This window comes from Saimiri boliviensis, chromosome 17 (genome assembly GCF_048565385.1).
Source record: "Saimiri boliviensis isolate mSaiBol1 chromosome 17, mSaiBol1.pri, whole genome shotgun sequence".
NCBI lineage: Eukaryota > Metazoa > Chordata > Mammalia > Primates > Cebidae > Saimiri > Saimiri boliviensis.
This window is the reverse complement of record NC_133465.1, coordinates 22,298,359-22,323,720: the sequence shown is the minus strand read 5'-3', so window position 1 is coordinate 22,323,720 and position 25,362 is coordinate 22,298,359. Positions and strand designations below refer to the sequence as shown.

At 44.3% G+C, this 25,362-nt stretch overlaps 1 protein-coding gene across 3 annotated transcripts in view; it reads left to right on the top strand.

Moving 5' to 3' along the window:
• SMG6 (SMG6 nonsense mediated mRNA decay factor) overlaps nt 1–25,362 on the top strand; it is a 255,604-nt gene that overhangs the window by 76,031 nt on the left and 154,211 nt on the right. For all 3 annotated transcript variants that reach the window (XM_003933086.4, XM_010343667.3, XM_010343666.3), the window contains exon 10: nt 1,340–1,485. In XM_003933086.4, coding sequence (XP_003933135.3) covers nt 1,340–1,485 — 146 coding nt within the window. The remainder of the gene's footprint in view (nt 1–1,339; nt 1,486–25,362) is intronic.

The window sequence follows — 25,362 nt, the reverse complement described above, 5'->3', positions numbered from 1 at the left end:
TTTCCCCAACCCCCTAAGTATGCCACAAGCAGTTTGTTTATTTGGGGCTTGGGGAGGGGGGCATGGTGCAAAATACTATGCTAACCACGAATTGTTCGGCATAGCCCTAAGGCCTATGTGCCTGGTTACTCTCTCTAGCACCAAGCTTGAACTTGCTTTTTATTTCTTAAGACTTCAGCTGTGGTTTGTTTCTTTTGCCAAAGAAGCTCCAGGCATGCACCACTGTTTGGGATCCAGTGGCCACATTTGGCAAGCAGTGGTTTGAATGACCTCTCCTTAGGAGCCCTAGGTCACTGGCTAGATTTCTGCCTCCCTGCATTACAGCCTCTTCCTGTATTGGGAGTGGCAGTTGGCCAGGGCATTATATTTCCACTGGCCTGAAAACATACAGACCCCTATGAGCACAGGCCTGTGAGAGGGAGGAGGACGACAGTGCAGGAAAAACTGAGACAGATCATTTTGGGCCCTAGGTCTCGGTGTTCTTCAAGGGGAAATTTGGGATCCTTAGGTGAAATAGTCAGTATGACAGTACCTCAGAAGACAATAGTAGAACTAGTTCTGGTTACCTAAAGGAAACCCTTGAGTAAAAAGTCTTTAGGCCGGGCACAGTGGCTCTCACCTGTAATCCCATCACTTTGGGAGGCTGAGGTGGGCAGATCACTTGAGGTCAGGAGTTCGAGATCAACCTGGCCAATGTGTGAAACCCCATCTCTACTAAAAATACAAAAATTAGCCAGGTGTGGTGGCGTGCGTGTGTAGATCCAGCTACTCATGAGGCTGAGGCAGGAGAATCACTTAAACCTGGGAGGCAGAGGTTGCAGTGAGCCGAGATCACCCCGTCACATTCCAGCCTGGGTGTAAAGAGTGAAACTTGATCTCAAAAAAAAATTTTTTTATTTTAGAATCATGTTACTTTTTTAATTGAATTCAATTTCATACCAGAGAGTTTGGGGACTATGTAGGTTTTAGGAAATTTGTTGAGTGTTTAGAAAAGCTGATGGTTTCAGAGAGAAACTTTGATATCAGCTTGAATGCAGTTATTGCCAGGGGTGAGAAAATAGCATACCAAAACATAATAACTCATAGTGATTTATCCCTAGCTTGACTTGTTTTCATCTCTGAACCCTGAAAACTCCTTTATCTCGAATTTGTTCAAAATTGCAGGATATCGGGAAGGTTTGTGAAAGTAGCAAAGTCCTAGGCTGTAGTTGTCTCTGTGTGTGTGTGTGTGTGTGTGTGTGTGTGTGTGTGTGTGAGAGAGAGAGACAGACAGACAGAGAGAGACAGAGGAGAGAGGAGGAGAGAGGTGTCTCACTGATGCTGTTCGCTGTATCTACAGGATGGAGACTTTCCCTGCAGTGGCTGAGAAGGTCCTCAGGGAGTTCCAGGTGCTGCTGCAGCACAGTCCCTCTCCCATTGGAAGTACCCGCATGCTACAGCTTATGACCATCAATATGTTTGCTGTACACAACTCCCAGCTGAAAGGTAAGGAATGTTTAGTTTCTTCATTGAAATACAGACAGATAGTGATTAATGTAGCTTGTTTCTTGTGTTACCATACGACTATCCCTACCCCTGCTACCCCAGAACACACACACCCTACCCTTCCTATCATTGCCTCAGAGACTTAGTTTACTTTGAAATCTATATGACTCTCTAGTGCTTGGGTGGGATGGAAGGAGGGAATCATGGGTATAGAGCTTAATTTGCAAATGCAGAGATGCTGTTGCACATCTGGCCATGCTAAAGGCAGCAGCAAGGCCTCTTGAAGGCTGCAGACCCAGAGCCTCTCCCAAGGGAGAGGCATTGCTGAGATGTTTCATTGCAGAGACCATACGCTTGGCAGGGATTGGGAATAGCTGTTTCTGGACTCATGTACCCTGTTTGTTCAATATGGAAAAGTCTAGTTCCCTATGGGATATCCCTAATGGGAGCCTGCCAGGGAGTAAGAACAGAGAATTCATGAGCTTTGGTGACTCAAATCTGGAAGTACAAAACCCACCAGGCCCAGAATTTGGCTAGTATACCAGTGTGCATTCTCAAATGTTTTTCTGAACATTTTGAGATTTTTTTGATAGGGTCGGGTGGGTGTGGAAGTAGAGGGGAGAAAGGCAGATTGGCAGGGTTTTAAATGCTCTGAGACCAGGTCGTGGTCCACGGACATTACCAGGATCTCTTCCCTTCTTTTCACGTAGGTAGGGATGATATGGTGTGATTGATGGAATTATGTAGCACAGGGATGACATGATTTTCTGTGTTTGTTTGCAAGGGTGATTTGGTCCATGCTGCCAGGGAATCATTTCAGAACACTGACTGAGAGTGTTTGCTCTCAGGGCAAGAAATGCCAGGAAGTGGGAATTGCCCCATAGAGACCTTGCTGTAAAACAGATCTGGTGTTTCTTGACAGAGCGCCGCGGGGTCTCTTGTTGCCCCTTTTCTTAGCACTTTCTCTCACTGTGAAGTTGATTCCTTTTCCTCCCTGTTTTTACTCAAGGGTTATGCTTCACCTGCTTTTGGTGGGGGAGTTTCTTCCCTGATGAGTGAGGATGCCACATTTGGCCTTGAAATGTGGGTTTTTCTGGACTAGGCAAGGTCCTCTCCTAGTCTGTCCATGTTCTCAGTCACATCTGACTCCTAGAGAATTTCCTTCCCTTGCCAGCAGAAAGCAAGATGCAGGGGCTTAGATGCCTTTTTAAACTTGGCTAATTATTCCTGAGATGGCTATTTGGATAAATGGCTCTGAGGAAGCATCAAGTCCTAGGTGGCAGCACTGGTTTCCAGGGAGAAGAAAACAAAGTTTGTAAAGTGCTATGCTGGTGAGGTTGTGAGGTCTAAAGGGGAGGGACAGTCTGCTACCACGTAGGAGCCCACTTGACTCTGGAAATGGGCCCTCCCGAGGTGCCCTCCTATTCATTTTCCTATTTCCGACTAAAAACAACCCGCGGAGTTGAATGAGCTGCCTGTCACAGAGCTGCAGCCCCAGGCAAGACATTGTTCAAGCATCAAATGACCTGTGGCTTCTTTAGGTGTGAATGTAGAGGACCTGCAGTCCTTGCCTGGGAAGCATCTGTTTTCAGCAGCTTCTGTTCCATGGAAAGGAACACCATGACCTTTTAAGAGGCCACCAGGGAGTCCTTTTCTTGAGCTGTTGTTAAGTAAAGGTTAAGAAAATAAGAGTAGGCTGGGCACGGTGGCTCACGCCTGTAAGGCCAGCACTTTGGGAGGCCAAGGCAGGCGGATCTCCTGAGGTCAGGAGTTTGAGACCAGCTTAGCTAACATGGTGAAACCCTGTCTCTACTAAAAATACAAAAATTAGCTGGGCATGGTGGTAGACACCTGTAATCCCAGCTTCTCAGAGAGGATGAGGCAGGAAAATTGCTTGAACCTGGGAGGTGGAGGTTGCAGTGAGTTAAGATTGCAAACTGTACTACAGGCTGGGCAGCAGAGTGAGACTTCATCTCGGGGAAAAAAAAAATTACGAATTAAAAATAAAAAAAGGAAATATGGGTAAAAGGAAGGTACAATGGTGAGTGGAGAGAAAGAAATAGGTTGTTCCTCCATTTGAGTCCAAGATACTTTTTCTAGGACTCTTCCATGGTGGGTCATAATGAGGACCCTATAGCCAGGAGAGACATGTAAAGATAAAGCGTGTACTTGAGGCCCCACTTTTCGTTACTGGCGGCCTTTTCCTGACCCTCGATGTCACCTCGATGAGGCGATTGGGGCCAAGAAGAGTATGAGTTGAGGTGGTCAGAGGCTCCAAGGGTGTTTCAAGGAAAAACGGCCCAGGCCACAGGATGTAACACTGACTGAGGACAGAAGGCTCTGTGGACGTGCTGCCAAGTACCCAGTGTGCAGCTGAGGCGGCCATCCAGACCCCACTGTGTGGGCTGCCATTGGGAGAGGGGCGAGCAGAGCACTCAGCAGGGCTGGCTGGTGGGAAGATGCACTTTTCCATTTCCCAGCACATGAGTCATCGTCTTTGGTCCCCTGTGCTGTGCTGTGCTTGCCTGGACAGTGGCAAGAAGGGGGTGTTGTGGCTGAGTAGCAGCATCTGTGCCGGGGGTGGGGAAGAAAGGGGGCTGGGGAGAGGGTAAAGATTTAAATCCTTCACTAATCAGCAGCAGTTTGAATCACATTTTTATGAGTAAGGAAGTGATAAATCAGCTCTGTGTGTTCAACCCCCAAGCCCTGTCAGCCAGTGCCCTTCTAAAGATTCCTCTCCTGGCCAGTCTGCATGCTGTCGGAGTTGCCACCCACCCTCAGGGCCCTGGCTGCCTGAAACCAGGAAGCAAGGGCCCGATGCTGCCTTGCCCTCCCAGGTGCTGGGGTCTGTGGTGAATTGGCAGGCACTGCAAGTTACAAAACATCTGGGCCATCATTTTTCTTTCTCTTTCTTCCTGAACATGTCCCTCTGGGTGGGTGTTTGCATATGTCAGTTTCTGGACTCTGTGGAGAAGGAGAATTCCAGCCTGAAGAGGAAGTGATCTTATGGCCCATCAGGCAGTTTAGATCCTCACAGTCCCTACCTGAGTCTTCCCTGTAGATGTACAGTATGATTTGGAGATCCACAGGGGAGCAGAATCCTTTCTTTAAAAGTGTGTCCTTTGCTCATGCCTTTAATGCTGTCATGAATCATTCATTTTTTGTGTGTTCAGTCCTACCCTTGTTTAACTATCTTCTTTTCACAGTATCAGTAATCCAGGATGGAAATCATATTGTTACTAACATTTTAGCATGATTACTTTTCAAATGTGTATAAAAGCTTTGGACACTGCAGAAGGCAAAATGAAAGGAAAAGTTTAGATGGTGGTGAGAGAATGATACCTTTCCCTTTTCCTAGTATGGTTTTCCCAGGAGCCAACTCCGCTCATGGAGGCAGAGAATGTGAGGCCAGATTTGCCCCCCTTCCTATAGGGGGAAATAAGTTGAGTAATGCCACATTATTTAGCCAACTAAACTTTCCAGTTTCAGCAGTGATCTTAAAACTCATGGGTTCATGGGTGTTGGTGGAGAGACTTTTATCTCCTCTCAGATGGGCCCTATGCAGAATCCTGCATCAGTGGGACTACAGAGTCTAGAATCCTAATACTGTGCACTGAGGTTGTCGAGGTAGAGAAATTTGAGGGATTGGGACAAGGGACGTTTGAGGGCCTTGGCATGGGGCTTGGTATTTTACTAGGCCCTCGGTAAGTATTTGCTGTGTGCATGGGTGAGGAAGGCCACAGTTCTGGAAGGCCAGCTGTCACTGAGCAGTGTGTTCCTCACCTGGCCCAGGTCCAGAGCTGGTGGTGAGATAGGTGGTTCCCAGAGTGATGTCGTCACTGGTAATCTCTCCAAGGCATTCCTAAGCCTGAAGGGAGGAAGGGCTTTCTCCACGTGCCTGAGTATTTCACACTTCAGTAGTCACCTAATTGGTTGACGTGATGCCGGAGGGTGACATATTCATCTGAACCACAAGTACTCCAAGAATTTTAATTTTTTAGAAATTCTGTCATTTAAGGAAATAAAACTCTAGTTCCTTGAAGAGGAAAAATTGAAGCAGCATTGTGGTAGGGGAGCACTGAAACCCCATGCATCCCCCATCTGTGCCCAATTTGCTCCAATATGGCCTTTTTTTTTCTTCCTTCATTTTTCTCTCCCCCTCTTGTTCTCTCTTTTTCAAAAATGTTTTATAATTTCTGGAATCAAAACCATCTCAGGCACACACTGTTTTATTTTACTGTATTATTGGATTATACTGCATATAAATCACTGGATGTTACTCATTGGCCACCACTGGAATAACTTCCCTTTTCTGTACCCTGGCCCCCTCTTTTTTCTGCTCTTTTCCTCTACCGGTTTCATAGCACATACATCCATTTCAGCTGTGCAGAGAGGCCCCGGTGGCAGCAAGAGGGCACTCAAGAGACACTTCTTGCATGTGCCATTGGTATCACCTGCTCTTACAGAATATTCGGGAGCTGGGATTGAGACAAGAGTCTGACTGGCATTGCTTTCATAATCATTTATGCTTGCTTTTTTGGAGGGGTGGAAGTGAAGTCTTGTTCTGTCGCCCAGGCTGTAGTGCGTTGGCACAATCTTGGCTCACTGCAACCTCTGCTTCCCGGATTCAAGCAATTCTCTTCTAGCCTCCTGAGTAGCTGGGCTCACAGGTGCCTATCACCACGCCTGACTAATTTTTGTATTTTTAGTAGAGACCGGGTTTCACCATGTTGGCCAGGCTGGTCTCGAACTCCTGACTTTATAGTCTGCCTGCCTCGGCCTCCCAAAGTGCTGGGATTACAGGCATGAGCCACCGCACCCAGCCTTATGCTTGCTTTTAATGATGTTAGTAATCCTGAGTTACAGGTAGAGGGAGTGTCACAGGTGGGTCTCCAGAGGGCTAAAGAGCAAGCAGCAGCTGTCTATATGGGACTGACAGCTTAAATATGTAGGTGGGGGATGTTTCATGCCATTGTTGTGATGTGAGGTGACTCTAATTGAATGTCCTTCACAACCAACATGTCCTTGTCTTCCAGCATACAACAGTCTTAGAAACCTTCAGAAGAGCAGCTTGCTCCCCTGTGGTGATTCACTTCTGTCATGAGTCTCTTCCCCAAGCAGAATGTATGACGTGCCTAATCCTCTGCTTGTCAGAACAGTTGTACAGGAAATCCACCTTTCACAAGGGGTTAGGCTTGAGTTAACTGTGTAAACTGTCCCTCTCATTCCTCTTCCTGTATCTCCGGTGGTAGAAACCCTTGAGCTTTTTCTTTATAAGGAGCCATGGGTAGATTTCTCTAGGTAATCAGTGCCACTCAACCTTCAGGAGGCTCAGTTTAGAGTAAATGAACAGAGCCAACCTGAGCAAGGAGTTTTGTGAGAAGTAGATTCAAAGTAGAAGTGGATTCAAAGGTCAGAATAGGTTACGCTTTGGAAGGCAGGCCAGAGGAGGAGGTGTGCTTCAGCTCTGCCCTCTTTCCCTGTGGGGGAGATAGAACTCTTGACAGGCCGCTTGGTGCAGACTGCTCTCGCCAATCTCTGCCTGTGGATCTGCCTGTAGTGCCCTGAAAAAGAGGTTAAAGAAGTGAGAGTGTCAAGGGACCCACCTGTCTTTCCACTTCTGGGTTCCAGGGTCCTTATTTTCCTCAAGGCTGGAGAAGGAGAAATGGGAAAAGCCAAAGAAATGAGAAAATTGTCATATCAATAAAATTAAGCCTCTTAACATTATCAGTTGAAGAAATGTTCTGTTTTTGCCCCAAGATACCAAGTGGTTTGGTGTCCATGGCTGCTTTGGTGTGGAGTGCAGAAATGCAATATCCCATGTTGCCCAGTGGTTAATATGAGCTATATATTTCATTTCTGTTGCCATTTTAGAGCTTTTCAATTTTATTGCTTGTGGTTTTCTTTTTCTTTTTTCATCGCCAGCATGGACTTATTCTGAAGGAGAAACATTATTTGGCAGTAGGACACATTTTTTTTTTTTTTCTTTTTTCTGAGACGGAGTCTCACTCTGTGGTCCAGGCTGGAGTGCAGTGGCGCAGTCTTGACTCACTGCAGCCTCTGCCTCCCGGATTCAAGGATTCAAGGATTCTAGTGCTTCAGCCTCCCGAGTAGCTGGGATTACAGGCATGGGCCACCACACCTGGTTAAATTTTGTATTTTTAGTAGAGACAGGGTTTTGCCACGTAGGCCAGGCTGGTCTTGAACTCACGTGATCCACCTGCCTCAGCCTCTGGGATTACAGGCGTGAGCCGCTGTGTCCAGCCTGGCAGCAGGACTTTCAGCTACTTTTTCGGAGCTCTTTTTAAGTTTTCTAAATGTATAGCTTGGGTGTGGGTGTGGGGCTCAGGCCAGATACGTACTGTGTGCTGAATTCACAGAGAAAGTAGGTATGTTCTGGGGGGATGGTTGGGGGTTGGAAGTGTTGTACTTTGGATGCTGACCAAGTAAACGGCGATCTGAGGAAGAATTGTAGTTTTCAGAGGGCGTGACCAGTAATCACAACCACAGCAATGACTCTGTGCTAACACACGATGACACTTTATAGTTACTACATGCGTGTTTTCCTTTGATTCTCTTGTCAGCCCCGTGAGACGGGGGGACAGTATTTTGTGTCCTATTTCATAGATGAGGACAAACGTGTCAGAACGGTTAAACAGGGCTGCACAGCTAGTCAATTATACACAGGTGTCAAGTGTCCGCCTTTTAATATCAGAAAACATAGAAGCTTCTCTGGGCAGCTAGACAGTGCAAGGAATTTTCCCCCCAATCTGAGCAGTCTGTTCTCTGATGAAGAAAGTGATCTGTGAATCTGATTGGAGACGGGAAGAGGAACTGGAGTAAAGGTAAAAGAGTTGGGGTAAGTCAGAATTCTCCCGAGTGGCGTGAGAGTCGGGTGGGGCTATAATAAATAAGCTAGCAGAAGGTTGTGGTTTGGGTAACTCACGGCTGTCTGGGGTCCATGTTTACTGTTGTTATGGGTAGAGGGAAACCTCCCTCTCCAAACAGAAAGCATAGTTCATGACTAGTTGGTAGAAGTGTTGAGTCTTTCTCTTGGTTTAGAATATATAGTGGATCCGAGTGTCTTTAAGTGTCTCTTAGAAACGGGGTTGGGGGGGATTTTAAGGAACATTGTTTCTTATTTTCACCATCAAATCTTATATCTCTCGTTTCAGAAAAGAGGCTTTTCACATGCTATTCTTAGAAGAGACGGTGCTTTCTATGTGGCCTTTGGGAAGGGTAGATATGTCATTGATCAGAAAAGAGTATGAGAGTATAAAACATTTGAAAGAAGGATAAAGTAAATGCATGTGTAACTACAGCTCAGGTTAAGAGGTAGAATGTTGTCAGTACCTCAGATGTTCCCTGTGTATTTCATCTCTGTATAGCTGTAGTTACCTTCCCAACAGGTAACTATCATCCTGACCTGCAAATTCATTTCCTTGCTTTTCTTTGTAGTATTATCATTGAGAGAGAGAGAGAGAGAGAGAGAGAGAGAGAGAGAGAGAGAGTGAGAGTGTGTGTGTGTGTGTGTGTGTGTGTGTGTGTGTGTGTGTAATTTGGGGCCAGGCATGGTGGCTTGAGCTTTTAATCCCAGCACTTTGGGAGGCTGACACGGGCAGATCACTTAAGGCCACGTGTTCAAGACCAGCATGGTCAAGGTGGGGAAATCTCATCTCCACTAAAAATACAAAAATTAGGCCAGGCACAGTGGCTCACACCTGTAATCCCAGCACTTTGGGAGACCGAGGTGGGTGGATCACAAGGTCAGGAGTTCAAGACCAGCCTGGCCAAGATAGTGAAACCCCGTCCCTACTAAGAATGCAAAAATAGCCAAGTACGGTGGCACGTGCCTGTAATCCCATCTACTTGGGAAGCTGAGGCAGGAGAACCGCTTGAACCCTGGGGGGCGGAGGTTGCAGTGAGCCACCATTGAGCCACTGCACTCCAGTCTGGGTGACAGAGTGAGACTCCATCTCAAAAACAAACAAACAAACATTAGCCGGGTGTGGTGGCACACGCCTGTAATCCCAGCTACTCAAGAGCCTGAGACACAAGAATTGACTGAACCCAGGAGGTGGAGGTTATGGTTACCTGAGATCACACTCTACTGTACTCTAGCCTGGGTGACAAAAAATCAAAATGAAGCAAAGCATGTAATTTTTTTTTTTTTTTTTTTTTTTTTTTGAGACAGAGTTTCGCTCTTGTTACCCAAGCTAGAGTGCAATGGCGTGATCTGGGCTCACCACAACCTCCGCCTCCTGGGTTCAGGCAATTCTCCGGCCTCAGCCTCCTGAGTAGCTGGGATTACAGGCATGCGCCACCATGCCCAGCTAATTTTTTGTATTTTTAGTAGAGACAGGGTTTTACCATGTTGACCAGGATGGTCTCGATCTCTTGACCTTGTGATCACCTGCCTCGGCCTCCCAAAGTGCTGGGATTACAGGCTTGAGCCACCGCGCCCGGCAAAGCATGTAATTTTGTTTTGCTTACATATAGATGGAATCGTGCTGATCGTACCACTTACATTCTTTTCTCTCTGGTTTATTTTGTTCCATATGTTTGCGAGTTCTATCCATGTGGATGTGTGTGGTTGTCATTCATTCATTTTCATTGTTGCAGTACTACATTCCATTCACTTTAGTTTATCCATTCTTCTGCTGATGGGCATTTCAGCTGTTTTCTCTTTGGCACTATTGCAAGCATTGAGTCTATTGATAGTTACTGCAGTTATTGGTACCTTGGGATTTATATACATCATCCTATTTTTTAACATGAATTTTTTTGAAGTAAAGTTTACATACAATAAAACACACCCATTTTAAGCATGCACTTCAGTTTGATGAATTTACATGCCCAGTAACTCTTTATCACAATCACAACAGAGAACATTTCCATCAGCCCCAGAAGTTCTCTTTGTGCCCATACCAGTTGATTCCCATGCCACCCCTTGCTCTAGGCAAGGGCTTATCTGCTTTCTGTCACTATATGTTAGATTTGCCTTTTCTAGAGTTTCATATAAATGGAATCCTAAGAGTGTATACTCTTTGTGTCTGACAAATGTCTAACCTCTTTAGCTCGGCATAATAATTTTTAGACGTGTCAGCATTTCACTCCCTTTTAGTACTGAAGAGTATGGATGGATATTCTGTAGTTTTGTTTATCCAGTTACTTGTTGATGAACATTTGGGTTGCTTCTAGTTTTTTGGCTGTTAATGAATAAAGCTGCCATGAACATTTATATGCAGGTATTTTGTGGACATGTTTTCATTTCTCCTGTGTAAGTACCTAGGAATGGACTTGCTGGATCGTATGGCAAGTGTATCTTTAACTCTGTAAGAAGCCGCTAAACTGTTTTCTAGAGTGGTTGGACCATTTTATATTCCCTCTAGCGATGAGACTTCTGCTTTCTTTGCATCCTTGTCAGCATTTGGCATTGCCATTTAAAAAAATTTTTAATTGTTCTAGTGAATGTGCAGTGCTATTTCATTTTGATTTGTGTTTCTCTTAATAACTAAGGATGAGTGACTTTTCATGTGTTTCTTTGCCATTTGTATTTCTTTTGCCCACTTGCCTTTTTTTTTGAGATGGAGTCTCACTCTGCCACACAGGCTGGAGTATAGTGGCATGATCTCCGCTCACCTCATTGCAACCTCCACCTTCTGAGTTCAAGCGATTCTCCTGTCTCAGCCTCCTGAGTGGCTGGGACTACAGGTGCACGCCACCACACCCAGATAATTTTTTTATTTTTTAGTAGCAATAGGGTTTCACCATGTTGGCCAGGCTGGTCTTGAACTCCTGACCTCAGGGATCCACCACTTGGCCTCCCAAAGTGCTGGAATTACTGATGTGAGCCCAGTCCCACTTGCTTTTTTCTTTTTTCTTTTTTTTTTTTTGAGACGGAGTTTCACTCTTGTTACCCAGGCTGGAGTGCAATGGCACGATCTCGGCTCACCGCAACCTCTGCCTCCTGGGTTCAGGCAATTCTCCTGCCTCAGCCTCCTGAGTAGCTGGGATTACAGGCACACGCCACCATGCCCAGCTAATGTTTTGCATTTTTAGTAGAGACGGGGTTTCACCATGTTGACCAGGATGGTCTCGATCTCTTGACCTCGTGATTCACCCGCCTCGGCCTCCCAAAGTGCTGGGATTACAGGCTTGAGCCACCGCGCCCAGCCCTTCTTTTTTCTTTTTTTAGATGGGATTTCACTCTTGTTGCCCAGGCTGGAGTGCAATGGCATGATCTTGGCTCACCGCAACCTCTGCCTCCCGGGTTCAAGTGATTCTCCTGCCTCAGCCTCCTGAGTAGCTGGGTTACAGGCACCCACCACCACACCCAGCTAATATTTGTATTTTCAGTAGAGACAGAGTTTTACCATGTTGGGCGGGATGGTCTTGAGCACTTAACCTCATGATCCATCCGCCTTGGCCTCCCAAAGTGCTGGGATTATAGGCATGAGCCACCGCCCCCTACTGTTTGGTTTTTTAATTATTTTTTTGGCCGCAAATATTTGTTTGTCTCATAAAATATAGGTTAATTTAGAGTCTGTCTTACTCTGTCACCCAGGCTGGAGTGCAGTGGTGTAATCTTGGCTCACTGCAACCTCTGCCTCCCAGGTTCAGGCAATTCTTGTGCCTCAGCCTCCCGAGTTGCTGGGATTACAAGGGCACACCACCATACCCATCTAATTTTTTTTTTTTTGATGAACATTTTTAGTAGAAACGGGGTTCATGGGGTTCACCATGTTGACCAGGTTGGTTGAACTCCTGACCTCAAGTGATCCACTCACCTGGGCCTCCTAAAGTGCTGGGATTATAGGTGTTAGCCACCATACCCAGCCTAAACTCACTGGTATATTTACTGTCATATTCATTTTTGCATTTCAGACCCTCTATCTGGGATCATTTTCTTTCTGCCTGAACTATATTATTTAGAATGTATTTAGTGAGATTCTTTTAATAGCAAATTTTCTTTGTTTTTTTAAAATTTGTCTGAAAGTGCTTTATTTTACTCTTATTCCAGTAATAAATTCAGCCTAATAGTTACTTTTGTTTAGTTGGGCTTTCACTGTTGCTGATAGTCAGCTATCAGTTTTGCTTCTCTTTTGAAAGCAGTCTATCTTTTCTCTCTCTCTCTCCCTTTTTTTTTTTTTTTGAGACAGAGTCTCATTCTGTTGCCCAAGCTGAAGTGCAGTGGCTTGATTGATCTTGGCTTATTGTAACCTCTGCCACCCAGGTTCAGGCGATTCTCCTGCCTCAGCCTCCTGAGTAGCTGGGATTACAGGCACCTGCCACTATGGCTGGCTAATTTTTGGGTAGTTTTTAGTAGAGACAGGGTTTCGCCATATTGGCCAGGCTGGTCTCGAACTCCTGACCTCGTGATCCGCCTACCTTGGCCTCCCAAAGTGCTGGGATTACGGGCATGAGCCACTGTGCCCAGCCCTATCTTTTCTTTCTAGGTGCTTTCTAGGTCTTTTAAAAATCTTTAGTCTTCCACAGTTTTGGTGATTTGTCTAGGTTTGGTTTTTTGTTTTTTTTTTTTTTTTTTGAGACGGAGTTTTGATCTTGTTACCCAGGCTGGAGTGCAATGGCGTGATCTCGGCTCACCTGAACCTCCTGGGTTCAGGCAATTCTCCGGCCTCAGCCTCCTGAAGTAGCTGGGATTACAGGCACACGCCACCATGCCCAGCTAATTTTTTGCATTTTTAGTAGAGACGGGGTTTCACCATGTTGACCAGGTTGGTCTCGATCTTTTGACCTCGTGATCCACCTGCCTCAGCCTCCCAAAGTGCTGGGATTACAGGCTTGAGCCACCATGCCCGGCCTAGGTTTGGATTTTTAAAAATGTTTCCTCCTAGGTATTTGTTGGGTTTCATGTAACCTATGAAGTTTTTTTGTTTTTCTGTCAGTTTTCGAAAATTCTTAGTGTTCGTTTTTTAAAATATTGCACCTCCCTGTGCTTTCTTTTCTCCTTCTGTGACCCTGATAAGACATATGTCAGACATAGTTTTGATGTCACTTAAACCTTTCTTTGACTTTTCTGACTCCCTTATTTTTGTGTTACATTCCAAATAATTAGCTGTCTTTCAGTTCATTGAACCTTTCCATAGCTTATCTAATCTTCCATTAAATATGCCCCATTGACAATGTTTTTAATGTCACTAAATTTTTAATTTCCATATATATATTTTTATATGAAATCTGCTTTGACTTTCTTTATAATTTCTTATTTCCCAAACATACTTGTGAGCTTGTCTTTTATTTCTTTAAAATATATTAAAAATGGCATTTTAGAGACTCTGTAATCTGAAACGGTATATTTGGGGTGTAGCCTTGTGAGATCCTAGCTTTATGTTAAAGATCTTAGCTGTGTCCATGAAGCGTTGGAAACCAAAGCTCGAGTTCATCAGGTAGCAAGTGTTGTTAGGGTAAAGGCTGTTTGTAATGCCACGCTTACTATCTAGTTCCTCATCTTTGCTCAGTCTCTCACCAAAGAATTTTCTTTTAACAGCTCACAAATACTTTCCAGAAAGATTTTTAACACACTTTTTTTTTTCCAGAATAATTAGCTGTTTCATTGGAAGAATGGATTTAGATATCCAGTCTGCCATTCCCTTGTTCCATCAGACTCACTCCAACTTTGTTTTTTTTTTTTCTCTGCCTATGATGCCTGTGAACAGTGTCACTGGGTGCCTACATCCAGGGTGGCAAGGGCATGTAGTTTGCTCTTCCAAAGATTCGTTCCTTTTCCACCTTCTGCCCATTTACAGCTCAGTCTTGTGGCAAATGGTGTCATTGGGCTCACATTTTTTCATTTTTCTGAGAGGTGTCACTGTATAGAATACCACTTAGAGAGCTAATTGGGTGGGGAAGAAAGATCAAAGGAACGGACAGGAAAGGCTGCACCTGAAGTGATAGGAGCCACTTGTTGAAAAAAAGATGTGAGTTAGAGATTTGGAAAAGAGTACTCTGTAGTTTCAGCAACATCACATTATGCATCTAGTGAACCTTGCTGGCCCATGAAATCCTTTCCCCACTAGTCAGGGTTCTCTGTGCTTTTGTTCTTGACTACTGCTATTCTTAGAGCTATTCAGTTTGCTTGTGTCTCAGTTTCCTTTTCAGAAGGCAGACTGTCGTTTATTTAGTAATGCATTTACTGTAATTGGAGTGTTCTGGCTTGTTTAGTCCCCTCTTCAAATATAAGACGCACATCTTGAAGCTTATGTTCAGAAAATGCGTGTGTGATCCCTTGCCCCAAGTGCCAACAGCAGATGCAGCAGTTGACACGCTGCAGGGAATTTCCAACTGCTGGGCAGGTTTCTGAAATCCGGACACGTGCTGTTCACACTTTGGCTTCTGAGGCCAGGATCAGTGGTTGAAAGAGGGGAGGAGCTGGCAGGGGACTAGGGGAGAAAGATCTTATAATGCCTGCCCAGGACTTTAGGCTGTGTCAGCTTTCTGCATCTCTTCTCCAGCTGGAGTTGGCAGGGTCGAGTAAATCACTGCAGAGTGGTTGTGAGCCCAACTCACTGGGGACTTCTTTAGGCACACCTGTGACGTCATCCCGTTATCACTGTCTGTTCCACATAACCTCTTTTCACCTCTCCCCTGAGAGAGGGTGATGCCCAGAACTCATGTCAGGGCAATGAGCAGAGGAAAATGTTTCGTAATTATTATTTTTGAGATGCCTGCTAAGGATACAATTGCAGGCCATTGACACATTCTTCAGTATTCCTCATTAGAAGAGAAAACCCCTCTTTGCAAACATGGCCTGAATACCCCTTGTGGATAAAACACTTTTTTAAAACTTGGAAAGAAAGTCTTGAAACTCCTACGTGGTCTCTCTCTTTTTTTTGAGACAGAGTCTTGCTCTGTTGCCAGGTGCCAGGCTGGAGTAGAGTGGCGTTGATCTCAGCTCGCTGCAATCTCTGCCTCCCAGGTTCAAGCAATTCTCCTGCCTCAGCCTCCTGAGTAGCTGGGACTACAGGTGCGCGCCACCATGCCCATCTAATTTTTTTTGTATTTTTTAGTAGACACAGGGTTTCACCATGTTGGCCAGGATGGTCTCCATCTTTTGACCTCGTGATCCGTCCACCTCAGCCTCCCAAAGTGCTAGGATTACAGGCGTGAGCCACTGTGCCCAGGTGAAACTCCTAAGTGGTCTCCTTTGACCCCTTACCTCCCCCGTTCCCTCTCCACACACAGTCTGCTGTATTCACAATCCTTCACTGACTTCCCATGTCACTCAGTGTAAAAGTCACATTATTGACAAGGCCTTCATGTATGGACCTCTTCTCTTGCCCCTTCATTGGTTTTCTCTGACCTCGTTCACTGCTGTTCTCTCCCTGGCTTGGTTACTCTGCTTCAGCCACACTATCCTTCTTGCAAGTGCTCTGCTAAGCTGGGGACTCTTCTGCCTTTGGCCCTTTGCATTAGCCTTTTCTTTGTTTGAAATGTTCTGCATTCAGCCATGTGCCTGGTGAATTCACCTCATCTCCTGTAAGGCTTTGCTTAATGTTACCTTTGTGAGACCTACCCCAACCACCTTGTTTAACGCTGTAGTACTCTACTCCAAACCTGTACTCTTTATCTTCCCATTCTTTGATTTACTTTCTAAATACTAGATAATGTACATAATGTGCGTATGTTTATTATTTCTTTTCCTCTACTATTCTGCAAGAATGTAAGCTTCCTGCTAATATGGATCTTTGGCTTGTTTGATCCACTGATATAGTGTGAACATCTAAAACAGTACGTGGCCTCTTGTAACTTCTCAGTAAACATATGTTATATCAAGTTCAAGTCAAAGAACAATTTGAGGCCAGGCACAGTGGCTCATGCCTGTAATGCCAGCACTTTGGGAAGCCAATGCGGGTAGATTACTTGAGCTCAGGAGTTCAAGACCAGCCTGGCCAACATGGTGAAACCCCGTCTCTACTAAAATTACAAAAATTAGTTAAGTGTAGTGGCAGATGCCTGTTATCCCAGCTACTTGGGAGGCTGAGGCAGGAGAATTGCTTGAATTGCTACTGGGAGGCAGAGGTTGCAGTGAGCCGAGATTGCACCACTGCACTGGGTGCAGCCTGGGTGACAGAGTGAGACTTCATCTCAAAAAAAAAAAAAAAGAATAATCTGTCAGCAAGTCAGCCTGAGCAATGCAATAAAGATTGAATGGCAAGGGCAGGGGCATCTGTTAACTAGGTTATTGCTGATGATCTTACTGTCTTTCCTTGTTTTTTGTTATAATTTTAAAAAGTATAATTTCCAAATGCATATTTTACATCCTGACATTAAAGTAAAATTCATTAAATGTGCTTTGGTTTCTACTGTTGTATTAATCTGTTCTCCACTGCTATAAAGACATACCTGAGACTGGGCAATTTATGAAGAAAAGAGGTTTAGTTGACTCTTAGTTCCACAGGCTGTACAGGAAACATGGCTGGGGAGGCCTCAGGAGAATTCCAGTCATGGCAGAAGGCACAGAGGAAGGAGGCACATCTTCCATGGCTGGAGCAGGAGGATGAGAGTGAAGCAGGAGGTGCCACACACTATCAAACAGCCAGATCTCCCAAGAGCTGCATCAGAGACAGCACCAGGGAGATGGTGCTAAACCCTCAGAATCCACCCCATGATCCAGTCACCTCCCACTGGGCCCCACCTCTGACACTGGAAATTACAATTCAGCATGAGATTCAGGCGGAGACGCATTCCAAACTATATCAACTCTTAACCCTGGAGTAAATGTCATTGCGCTCCAGAAAGTAAATTTTTATAGGACAGCACAAGTTCAGTCCTTTCTGGTCTCTTGAATCTTTCCTCTTTTGCTCTTTGTCCTTTCTTCCTGCCTCCAAATACTGTTTTATTTATCTTTCTCTACTCATATATCATACTTTTACTTTCACCTTACTGGAGCAATTCTGTCCTATTTATGTAAACTAATTTTTTAAGAGGATTTAACATCTTGGGTTTCATTGAAAGTACTAAAAAAGACAAAGTAGAAACCAACTTCCAACGGTGATATTCTTTCTTATATGACACATAAATAATTAAAGGATTTTTTAACACAATTGAAAAGATACTGAATATAAAATGTTTGATTCTACTATTTTTTTCTTTTTTCTTTTGTTTGATTCTATTTTAACTTACAAGTATACAAAACTATAAAATTCTTAGGAAACATTTATAATTTATATACAAATAATATTAGTAATGGCAAAACCTGCAATTACTTTTGCACCAACCTAATATAAACTGAATCATGTTCTCATATGAATGTTCTTATTTTTACATATACACAGGGTCTCAGTGTGTCACCCAGGCTGGAGTGCAGTGGCATGATCATAGCTCACTGCAGCCTCGAACTCTTGGGCTCAAGCGATCCTCCTGTCTCAGCCTCCCAAGTAGCTGGGACTGCAGATGTGTACATGCCACCATACCCAGCTAGTTTTTTATCTTTTGTGGATACAGGATCTCACTGTGTTACCCAAGCTAATATCAAACTCCTGAGCCCAAGTGATTCTCCTGCCTCAGCCTGCCAAAATGTTGGGATTACAGGCATGAGCCACTGAGCTTGGATTCACATGAATAAGTAAACATTAATTTAAAACTCTCGTTTTGAACATTTTCTCCTCATGTTTCTAGTATTATAAATAATGCTGTAATTAACATCTTTGTACATAGAATTTTTGTCTGCATTTCATGTTATTTTACTAGAATAGGCCAAACATGGTGGCTCATGCCTGTATCATACAGACAGATCAGTTGAGCCCAGGAGTTTGAGACCAGCCTGGGTAACATGGCAAAACCCTATCTCTACAAAAAATACAAAAATTAGCTGGGTGTGGTCGTGCATGTCTGTAGTCCCAACTACTTGGGAAAATGATGCCGGAGAATGGCTTGAGCCCAGCGGGTGGAGGTTGCAGTGAGACAAGATCACACCATTGCATTCCAGCCTAGGCAGCACAGGCAGACCCTGTCCCCCGCCCCTCCCAAAAATAAATAAAAATAGAATTTATTTTTAGAAGTTCAGTTGTTGGGTGAAGGGGTTTTAACATCTTAATACTTTTGATATATGATGCTAGATTATTTTTTCTTTGTCTTTTCTTTCTTCCTTTTTTTTTCTTTTCTTTCTTTCTTTTTTTTTTTGATAAAGGGTCTTTTCTCTGTGTCACCTAGGCTGGAGTGCAGTGGTGTGGTCATAGTTCACTGCAGCCTTGACCACCTCCTTGGGCTCAAGCAGTCCTCCCATCTCAGCCTCTTAAGTAGATGGAACTACAGGCACATGCCACCCATGCCCACCTAATTTTCAAATTTTTTGTAGAGGTGAGGTCTCACCATATTGCCCAGGCTGGTCTCAAACTCCTGGGCTCAAGCAGTCCCCTCACCTTGGCCTCTCAAAGTGCTGGGATTATAGGCATGAGCCACTACACCCAACCTAGGTGACTTTCTGAAGAAGTTACGCCAGCTTACACTGTTAGCAGTGTTTGAGAATGTCCAGCAACCACCTTCCTGCAGACATTAACCTATCTGTCTGTCTGTCTTTATCTATCTGTCTGTCTGTCTGTCTGTCTGTCTGTCTGTCTATTTATTTTGAGGTAGAGTCTCACTCCATCTCCCAGGCTGGAGTGCAATGGTGTGATCTTGGCTCACTGCAACCTCCACCTCCTGGGTTCAAGCTGTTCTCTTGCCTCAGCCTCCCAAGTAGCTGGGATTACAGGTGCCTGCCACCACACCTGGCTACTTTTTGTATTTTTAGTAGAGATGGGGCTTTGTAGTGTTGGTCAGGCTGGTCTCAAACTCCTGACCTTAGGGGATCCGCCTGCCTCAGCCTCCCAAAGTGCTGGGATTACAGATGTGAGCCACCGCACTCGGCTGCATTAAGCAGTTTAAATTTTTTACAGTCCTTGACACATTGTAGGCTTTCATGTATTTGTTGAATAAATGATAGAAGAAAACCTGATTTTACATTTTAAAGCAGTTTTGTGTTCACAGCAAAATTGAACAGAATATACATAAAATTCCCATGTACCTCCTGAACTCTTCCACTCTCAATATCCTATATCAGAGTGGTACATTTGTTACAATCATTGAACCTATATTGACACATCATCACCCAAAGTTCGTAGTTTACGTTAGGGTTCACTCTTGGTGGTGTACATTCTGTGAGTTTTTTGTTTTGTTTCGTTTTGTTTTTGAGATGGAGTTTCGCTCTTGTTACCCAGGCTGGTGTGCAATGGCGCGATCTCGGCTCACCGCAACCTCCGCCTCCTGGGTTCAGGCAATTCTCCTGCCTCAGCCTCCTGAGTAGCTGGGATTACAGGCACGCGCCACAATGCCCAGCTAATTTTTTGTATTTTTAGTAGAGACGGGGTTTCACCATGTTGACCAGGATGGTCTCGATCTCTTGACCTCGTGATCCACCTGCCTCAGCCTCCCAAAGTGCTGGGATTACAGGCTTGAGCCACCATGCCCGGCAGCATTCTGTGAGTTTTAACACATGCAACTAGCTGATTTTTATACATCACTCTGAGTGAGGTAACTTTGAGGTCATCGTGGACTACATTGTCAAGGTTAAACCTTTCACCTCACCTCAGGTAATGACAACCATCGCCTCAGGTGATGAATAGCTCCAGCTTGGAAGGTTGGCATGGGTATGTAGGTGAGTAGTTTTGTTGATTTGCCATAATAGGGAGGAAAGAATGTGGTTTCCTTATTTGGTTATCTCATTTTTTAATAATGAATGAATTGTCGGCACTGTAGCAGAATGTTATGGGAGAAGTACATCTCTATACTGGAGTAAAAGCTCTTGGATTAAACCATCTATTGAGCTGAACAGCAAGAGAGTAGGCTGTCAGTGGGGGCTTATGGTACCATACTCAGCCAGACATTTAAATACAGTTGTTACCCATAATCTGTAATGGTCCTTTTCATTGTTTCTTCTTTGGCTTTGGAAGCACTGTGGAAGGTGGCTGAGGGGAGTCATGCACTTGGCTAGCTTGGGCTCTAGGTGTGATGTGCAGGAGGAGGGTAGGGGGTAATGAGAGGTTTTTGAAGTTCCTTTGCTTTAAAGAGTTCAGAAAGAGGTGTAAGGATGGAATAGAAAAGTCCTGCCCAGTTTACAGTTGTACCGTGACCTTTCTGCTTTCTGGTGACTGGAAGTACGGAGTGGTGAGCTGCCAAAAATGTAATCTCTCCTTTCTCTGAAGACCGTGTGGCTTCATGGTTATGAACTTTGCAATTGATCCCATTTTGGTAAAACAATACATATTATACATATATTAATTTTAGTAGACTGATGAATAGCCATCAAAACTTATCCGTGATTCTCTAAGATGATAGAATTATATGTATTTTAAATTTTGTTTTGTTTTCTCTGTATTTTTGTAGTTTTCTGTAATTATCACAATACTTTAGTAATACATGTATTTTTAAAAATTACAAGGATAAAGAGAAATATTTGAAGTTAGGTAAAACTGGGTTCTGATGGTTTACTTGCTATGTCATGCAAATTACTTAACCATTTCCAAACTTTTTTCTACATCCAGTACCTTACAGATGGAAGACATTTAATAAATTGTTGAATTAAACTTTCCTACCATAGTATGTAGGCACTGATTGCCAGCATTTCTCTCCTTCCCATAAAGGAAGATTCTGTTTCCTCTATTGAACTTGAATTTCAAAACAAGCAACTTAGGTTTTGTGGATATACCAATTGTCTTGTTTTCTTTCGACATTACTGAGTCTTCTGAGCCTTCCTTCATTCCAGAAGAACTAACAACCTGATAGATCAATTAGGGAATATTTAGCTAATCTTGAAAATGCAATTATTTTAGCTTCATGTAGTGTACAGATCCCTCAACTGGAGTATATCTTTATGGGGACAGGAGGCTATGTGATATTTTATCAAATTCCTGACTGTTCAAGGCTGCCTTCCAAATTAGATGCTTATTTTCACAAAAAAGGGCCAGAAATTTTGAAAACCTAGATACCTAATCAGTAATTGATGGATTGATTTTCTAAGGTCTGGGAATGTATAAAAAGAGTTTAGGCAAATAAGAAATTAACAGATTGTTGATTTTAAAAACTTATGTCTTATAGGTAAGTAATTGTGCCTCGCAAAATGTTAATATGTTGGAATTATTATTTTTTAATTATTTAAGACTTCCATGATGATGAAGTCATCAGGATCCCATTGAGATGGTAATGTTACAGTGGACTGCTTTGAGAAATCAGGGTTTAAATCTTCAGCCTACTTTTTTCCCCTCTTTTCTTAGCCCCAGACTGTGGGGACTTCTCTCTCTCTCTCTCTCTCTCTCTCTCTCTCTCTCTCTCTCTCTCTCTCTCTGAAGACAGGAGCCAAATCCGTAAAGAAATTCCTGTTACCTAACTAGTGCTCTTGACCCCTTCCTCAGATACCCTGGATGGTCCCTTCCAAAGGAGATAATGGTACCTGCCATCCAAGTTTTCACTTTGTCCGAGATCCCTGAAGGCAAAGAGAAATACCTCTGTGTGTGCTGTTTCTTTAAAAGAAAGTCTAGCGGAAGTGATGCTGTGGGGAACATCTGCACTCAGGGCTGAGGGAGAAAGCGAGATGCGCTGCAGCTGGTGTAAGGCCCTGGCAGGCTGAGGCGCTGCTGTCTATAGGGGTTTACTTCTGTCTGCATTGAAACATGGCTTGGGAGGGGGTTGGTGGCCTGCTGCCAGCCTCAGTTAGCCTGCCCTTCTCTTTCCTCTTTACTCCTCACCGCCCCCACCCACCCGAACTCCCCTCCCTCATGCTTTAAAGTCGCATTTCCAGGCCAGACGTAGAATTAATCTCTGGGCACTTCACATTGCTGGCAGCTGAAAGCAGGATGTGGGATCTTTTTTTCTCTCTTTCTCTCTCTGCGTCTTGGCTGACTTTTTTACCTCTCGAAGAATTTGGAAGGCCATGAGATCCCCCGCCCCCCCCCCCCCCAAGTACTGTGGAGTTTTTCAGCACGCTGCTCACCCTGCTGCGGCTTCACCCTAATAGACTTCATATGTTGATGCAGTTGACATCAGTATCAAACTATTTTACATGTGATCTGGTGTATTTCCTGAGGAAATCTGCAAGATATTTATTAAGAACTAATAAAATAAACCTCTCCATGAGTTTTTAGGTAGTTTTCAATTTTTCATGTCTGTCTCGTTTCCTCTTATCAATGAGTTGCTATTTTCTCTCTCTACTCTGACCATCGCAAAAGGAAACAAAAATAAATGTTTTAAACTGTTCCTGAAGGGACAGAGAGAGAATAGTTCTGCCATGATGTATCAGCCGGGACTGTATTTTTAGTGCAGCATTGTAGAAACTAAAAATATCCTGTTATAGTAGATCCTTTTTATAGGTCTGTGTGTGTGTGTGTGTGTGTGTGTGTGTGTGTGTGTGTGTGTATTTATAATGTACGCACAAGTGCCTTTGTGCATCAGCAGCCACTCTTCACATTACAGCTGGACTCCATTAGTCCTTGAAAATTAATGTAATCCTAGTTAAGAAAAAAATTAATTACTGTACCAGAGCTGTGTTTTATCCAAAGCTAGTGTTAGCTCCTTAGCTGGCAGCTCAGTTTGAGAGGCTCCAGGGGCCCATGGAGCTGTGGTATCACAGCATTGACTGCTGTGTTTCTCCTGTCGGGAGCATTCCTCACTTCTTTAGGGCTAGACATGTGGCGTGCAGAAAGTAACCACAGACCCCTCTGCCTCAGTCAAATATTATGTTCCAGTCTGGTCATCCCCCAAAATGGTGTCCTCCACAGGTTTCACTCACCTGCCATAGTAGGTTTTCTTATCAGGTTTCTTTACAAGAGAGCTGCTTCGACAGTGGTGTCTCTGTTCATGTTCTTGAGAGGAGAAGTCACATTTATCAAAGTCCAGGAGACACATGGAATTTAACTGGGAGGATTTTGCATGGACAATTAAGAATGACAGTCACATTTTGCCCTTACTTTTTGTTTAAGGATTTGACGAGTTTGTTTAATATACACCTTTTATTATAAATGAATGTGTCAGCGTTGACTGCCGGTTCTAGTCAGACTTCTCAGCACCAGGCCTGGTGAGGGGCTGACTGGCTCAGCATGTGAGTAATGTTTCCAGCTTTGTCATCAGTGTTCTGGGACGAGGTACAGGGCACAGCCGAGAAGCCATTGCAATCCACCTCGCCTTCATGATGCAGCTCTTGTGCAATTGCCTGCTTTGTTTTTCTTCTTTGGGAGCCTGGATTGGGGTTGGGGGTGGGGTGGAATAGAGTGGGGTAGGGTGAGAAGATTGGCGTTTCTTTGCTGGTCAGACTCTCCAGGCTCTCTGCTGAGAGTCCGGGCAGGATCCATCTGACTTGGATTGCAATTCTCTTTTTCTGCTGAGCTGGGGCGTGGGCAGCATAGGCCTGTGTAACTCGTGACAGGCCTCCCAAAGTGCCATGATGGCATGGATCCTCGTGGAGCTATTGAGAACAAAAACAGGGTTAGTGACCTTTTGTTTCTTTTGGGGCATGGGTTCTGAGACGTATCTCTGGGCCTTATGTTCCTGCTAGTGACTCCGGGTCCCCCAGCCCCCTCCCCATCATCCCCTAGCTGACAAATGGTTGAGCTCTCAGCTTCCTGTACTTGATCCCCAAAGAGTGTAGTTCAGTAAAAGTAGTAATTAGGCCTTTTACAAATTTATTTTATTAGTGAAGAGAGTTGGTAGGTAATGGGCTGTAATTCTAACACAGCCAGTTTGGAGATTAATAAAAAATTTTAAAAGAGCAGTTTTTACCAGAGGCAGTGGGCCTGTTATTTCGAGTTCTTGACTGAGCCGAAATGAGAGTGGCATGGGACCCACGGTGGACTTGTTGTTGGGAGGGTGCAAAGCCATGCTCCTTGGTGTTACAGGCCGTGCAGTGCCCATCCTTGAGGGTGTTTTACCCTGGCATTGGAAAAAAGGAAACCTTGTTTCCAAGAACTCTGCTCTCTCTCAGCTTGATAAGCATTTAAAAATAAAAGCTGCACAATTGAAATTGGCAGTGCATCCTCATTCTTTTGTCTCTCTGTTTATTTTTTTCCCTCATCCCTCAACATGTGTGCTACAGCCCATGGTTATTACACCCTCAAGAATGATGGCCTGGAACTCAGCACACTCGCACCAGCGTCTGCCCGCCCTGCTCTCTGTTGTTTGAAGCTGGCTGCGGCATCAGGGCCTTGCGCTGAGAGGCCGGTGGATCAGCCTCGACAGCTCCATCTGTGGCACATTTCCCTTCCCCCTGAAGCTGCTGCTTGGAAGTTTGAGCTCCTCCAGAATCCTGATTGTCAGCTCAACCTTTCTTGTTAGTTTTTGTAGTTAACTTAATTGATTTGTTTACCTCTCCACTGGAGGAGCTCGAAAAGAAAGTGCTTTGGCACTAATCAGAGCAGTTCTGCCTTTTGAAAAGATTCTTCTGAGGTAGAATTTTATAATACTGACCTAGGGAAGAAAAAAGATCCTATGGTTTAGGCTAGGGTGACTTTAAGTCCTGGTTTGCCCAGGGATGGATCCTATTTATGAATTACTCATAGCACAACCCTTTACTCTCAGAAGTATCTCAGTCTAGGCAATAAATTTTAGCATCTTACTAGCTTAGATGAGTTTAGCAAGAAATAACAGATAACACACTCACTACAAACTGTTAATTCTTTGTCTAGAAATGTAATGGCTTTGTGAGGCAGCGCCAAACCTTGCCCTAAGCATTGCATGCAGATTCCACTGGAGCCATGCACATGTGACCTCAGAAAGCATTGCTGTGTTTCTGGCTCTGTGAGTGTGGACTGGCCTTCCCGCTTGGGTAGGTCCTGGTGAGGCTAGTTTTGAAACACCATGTCACTTACTCGATCATTCCTGGTTATCATT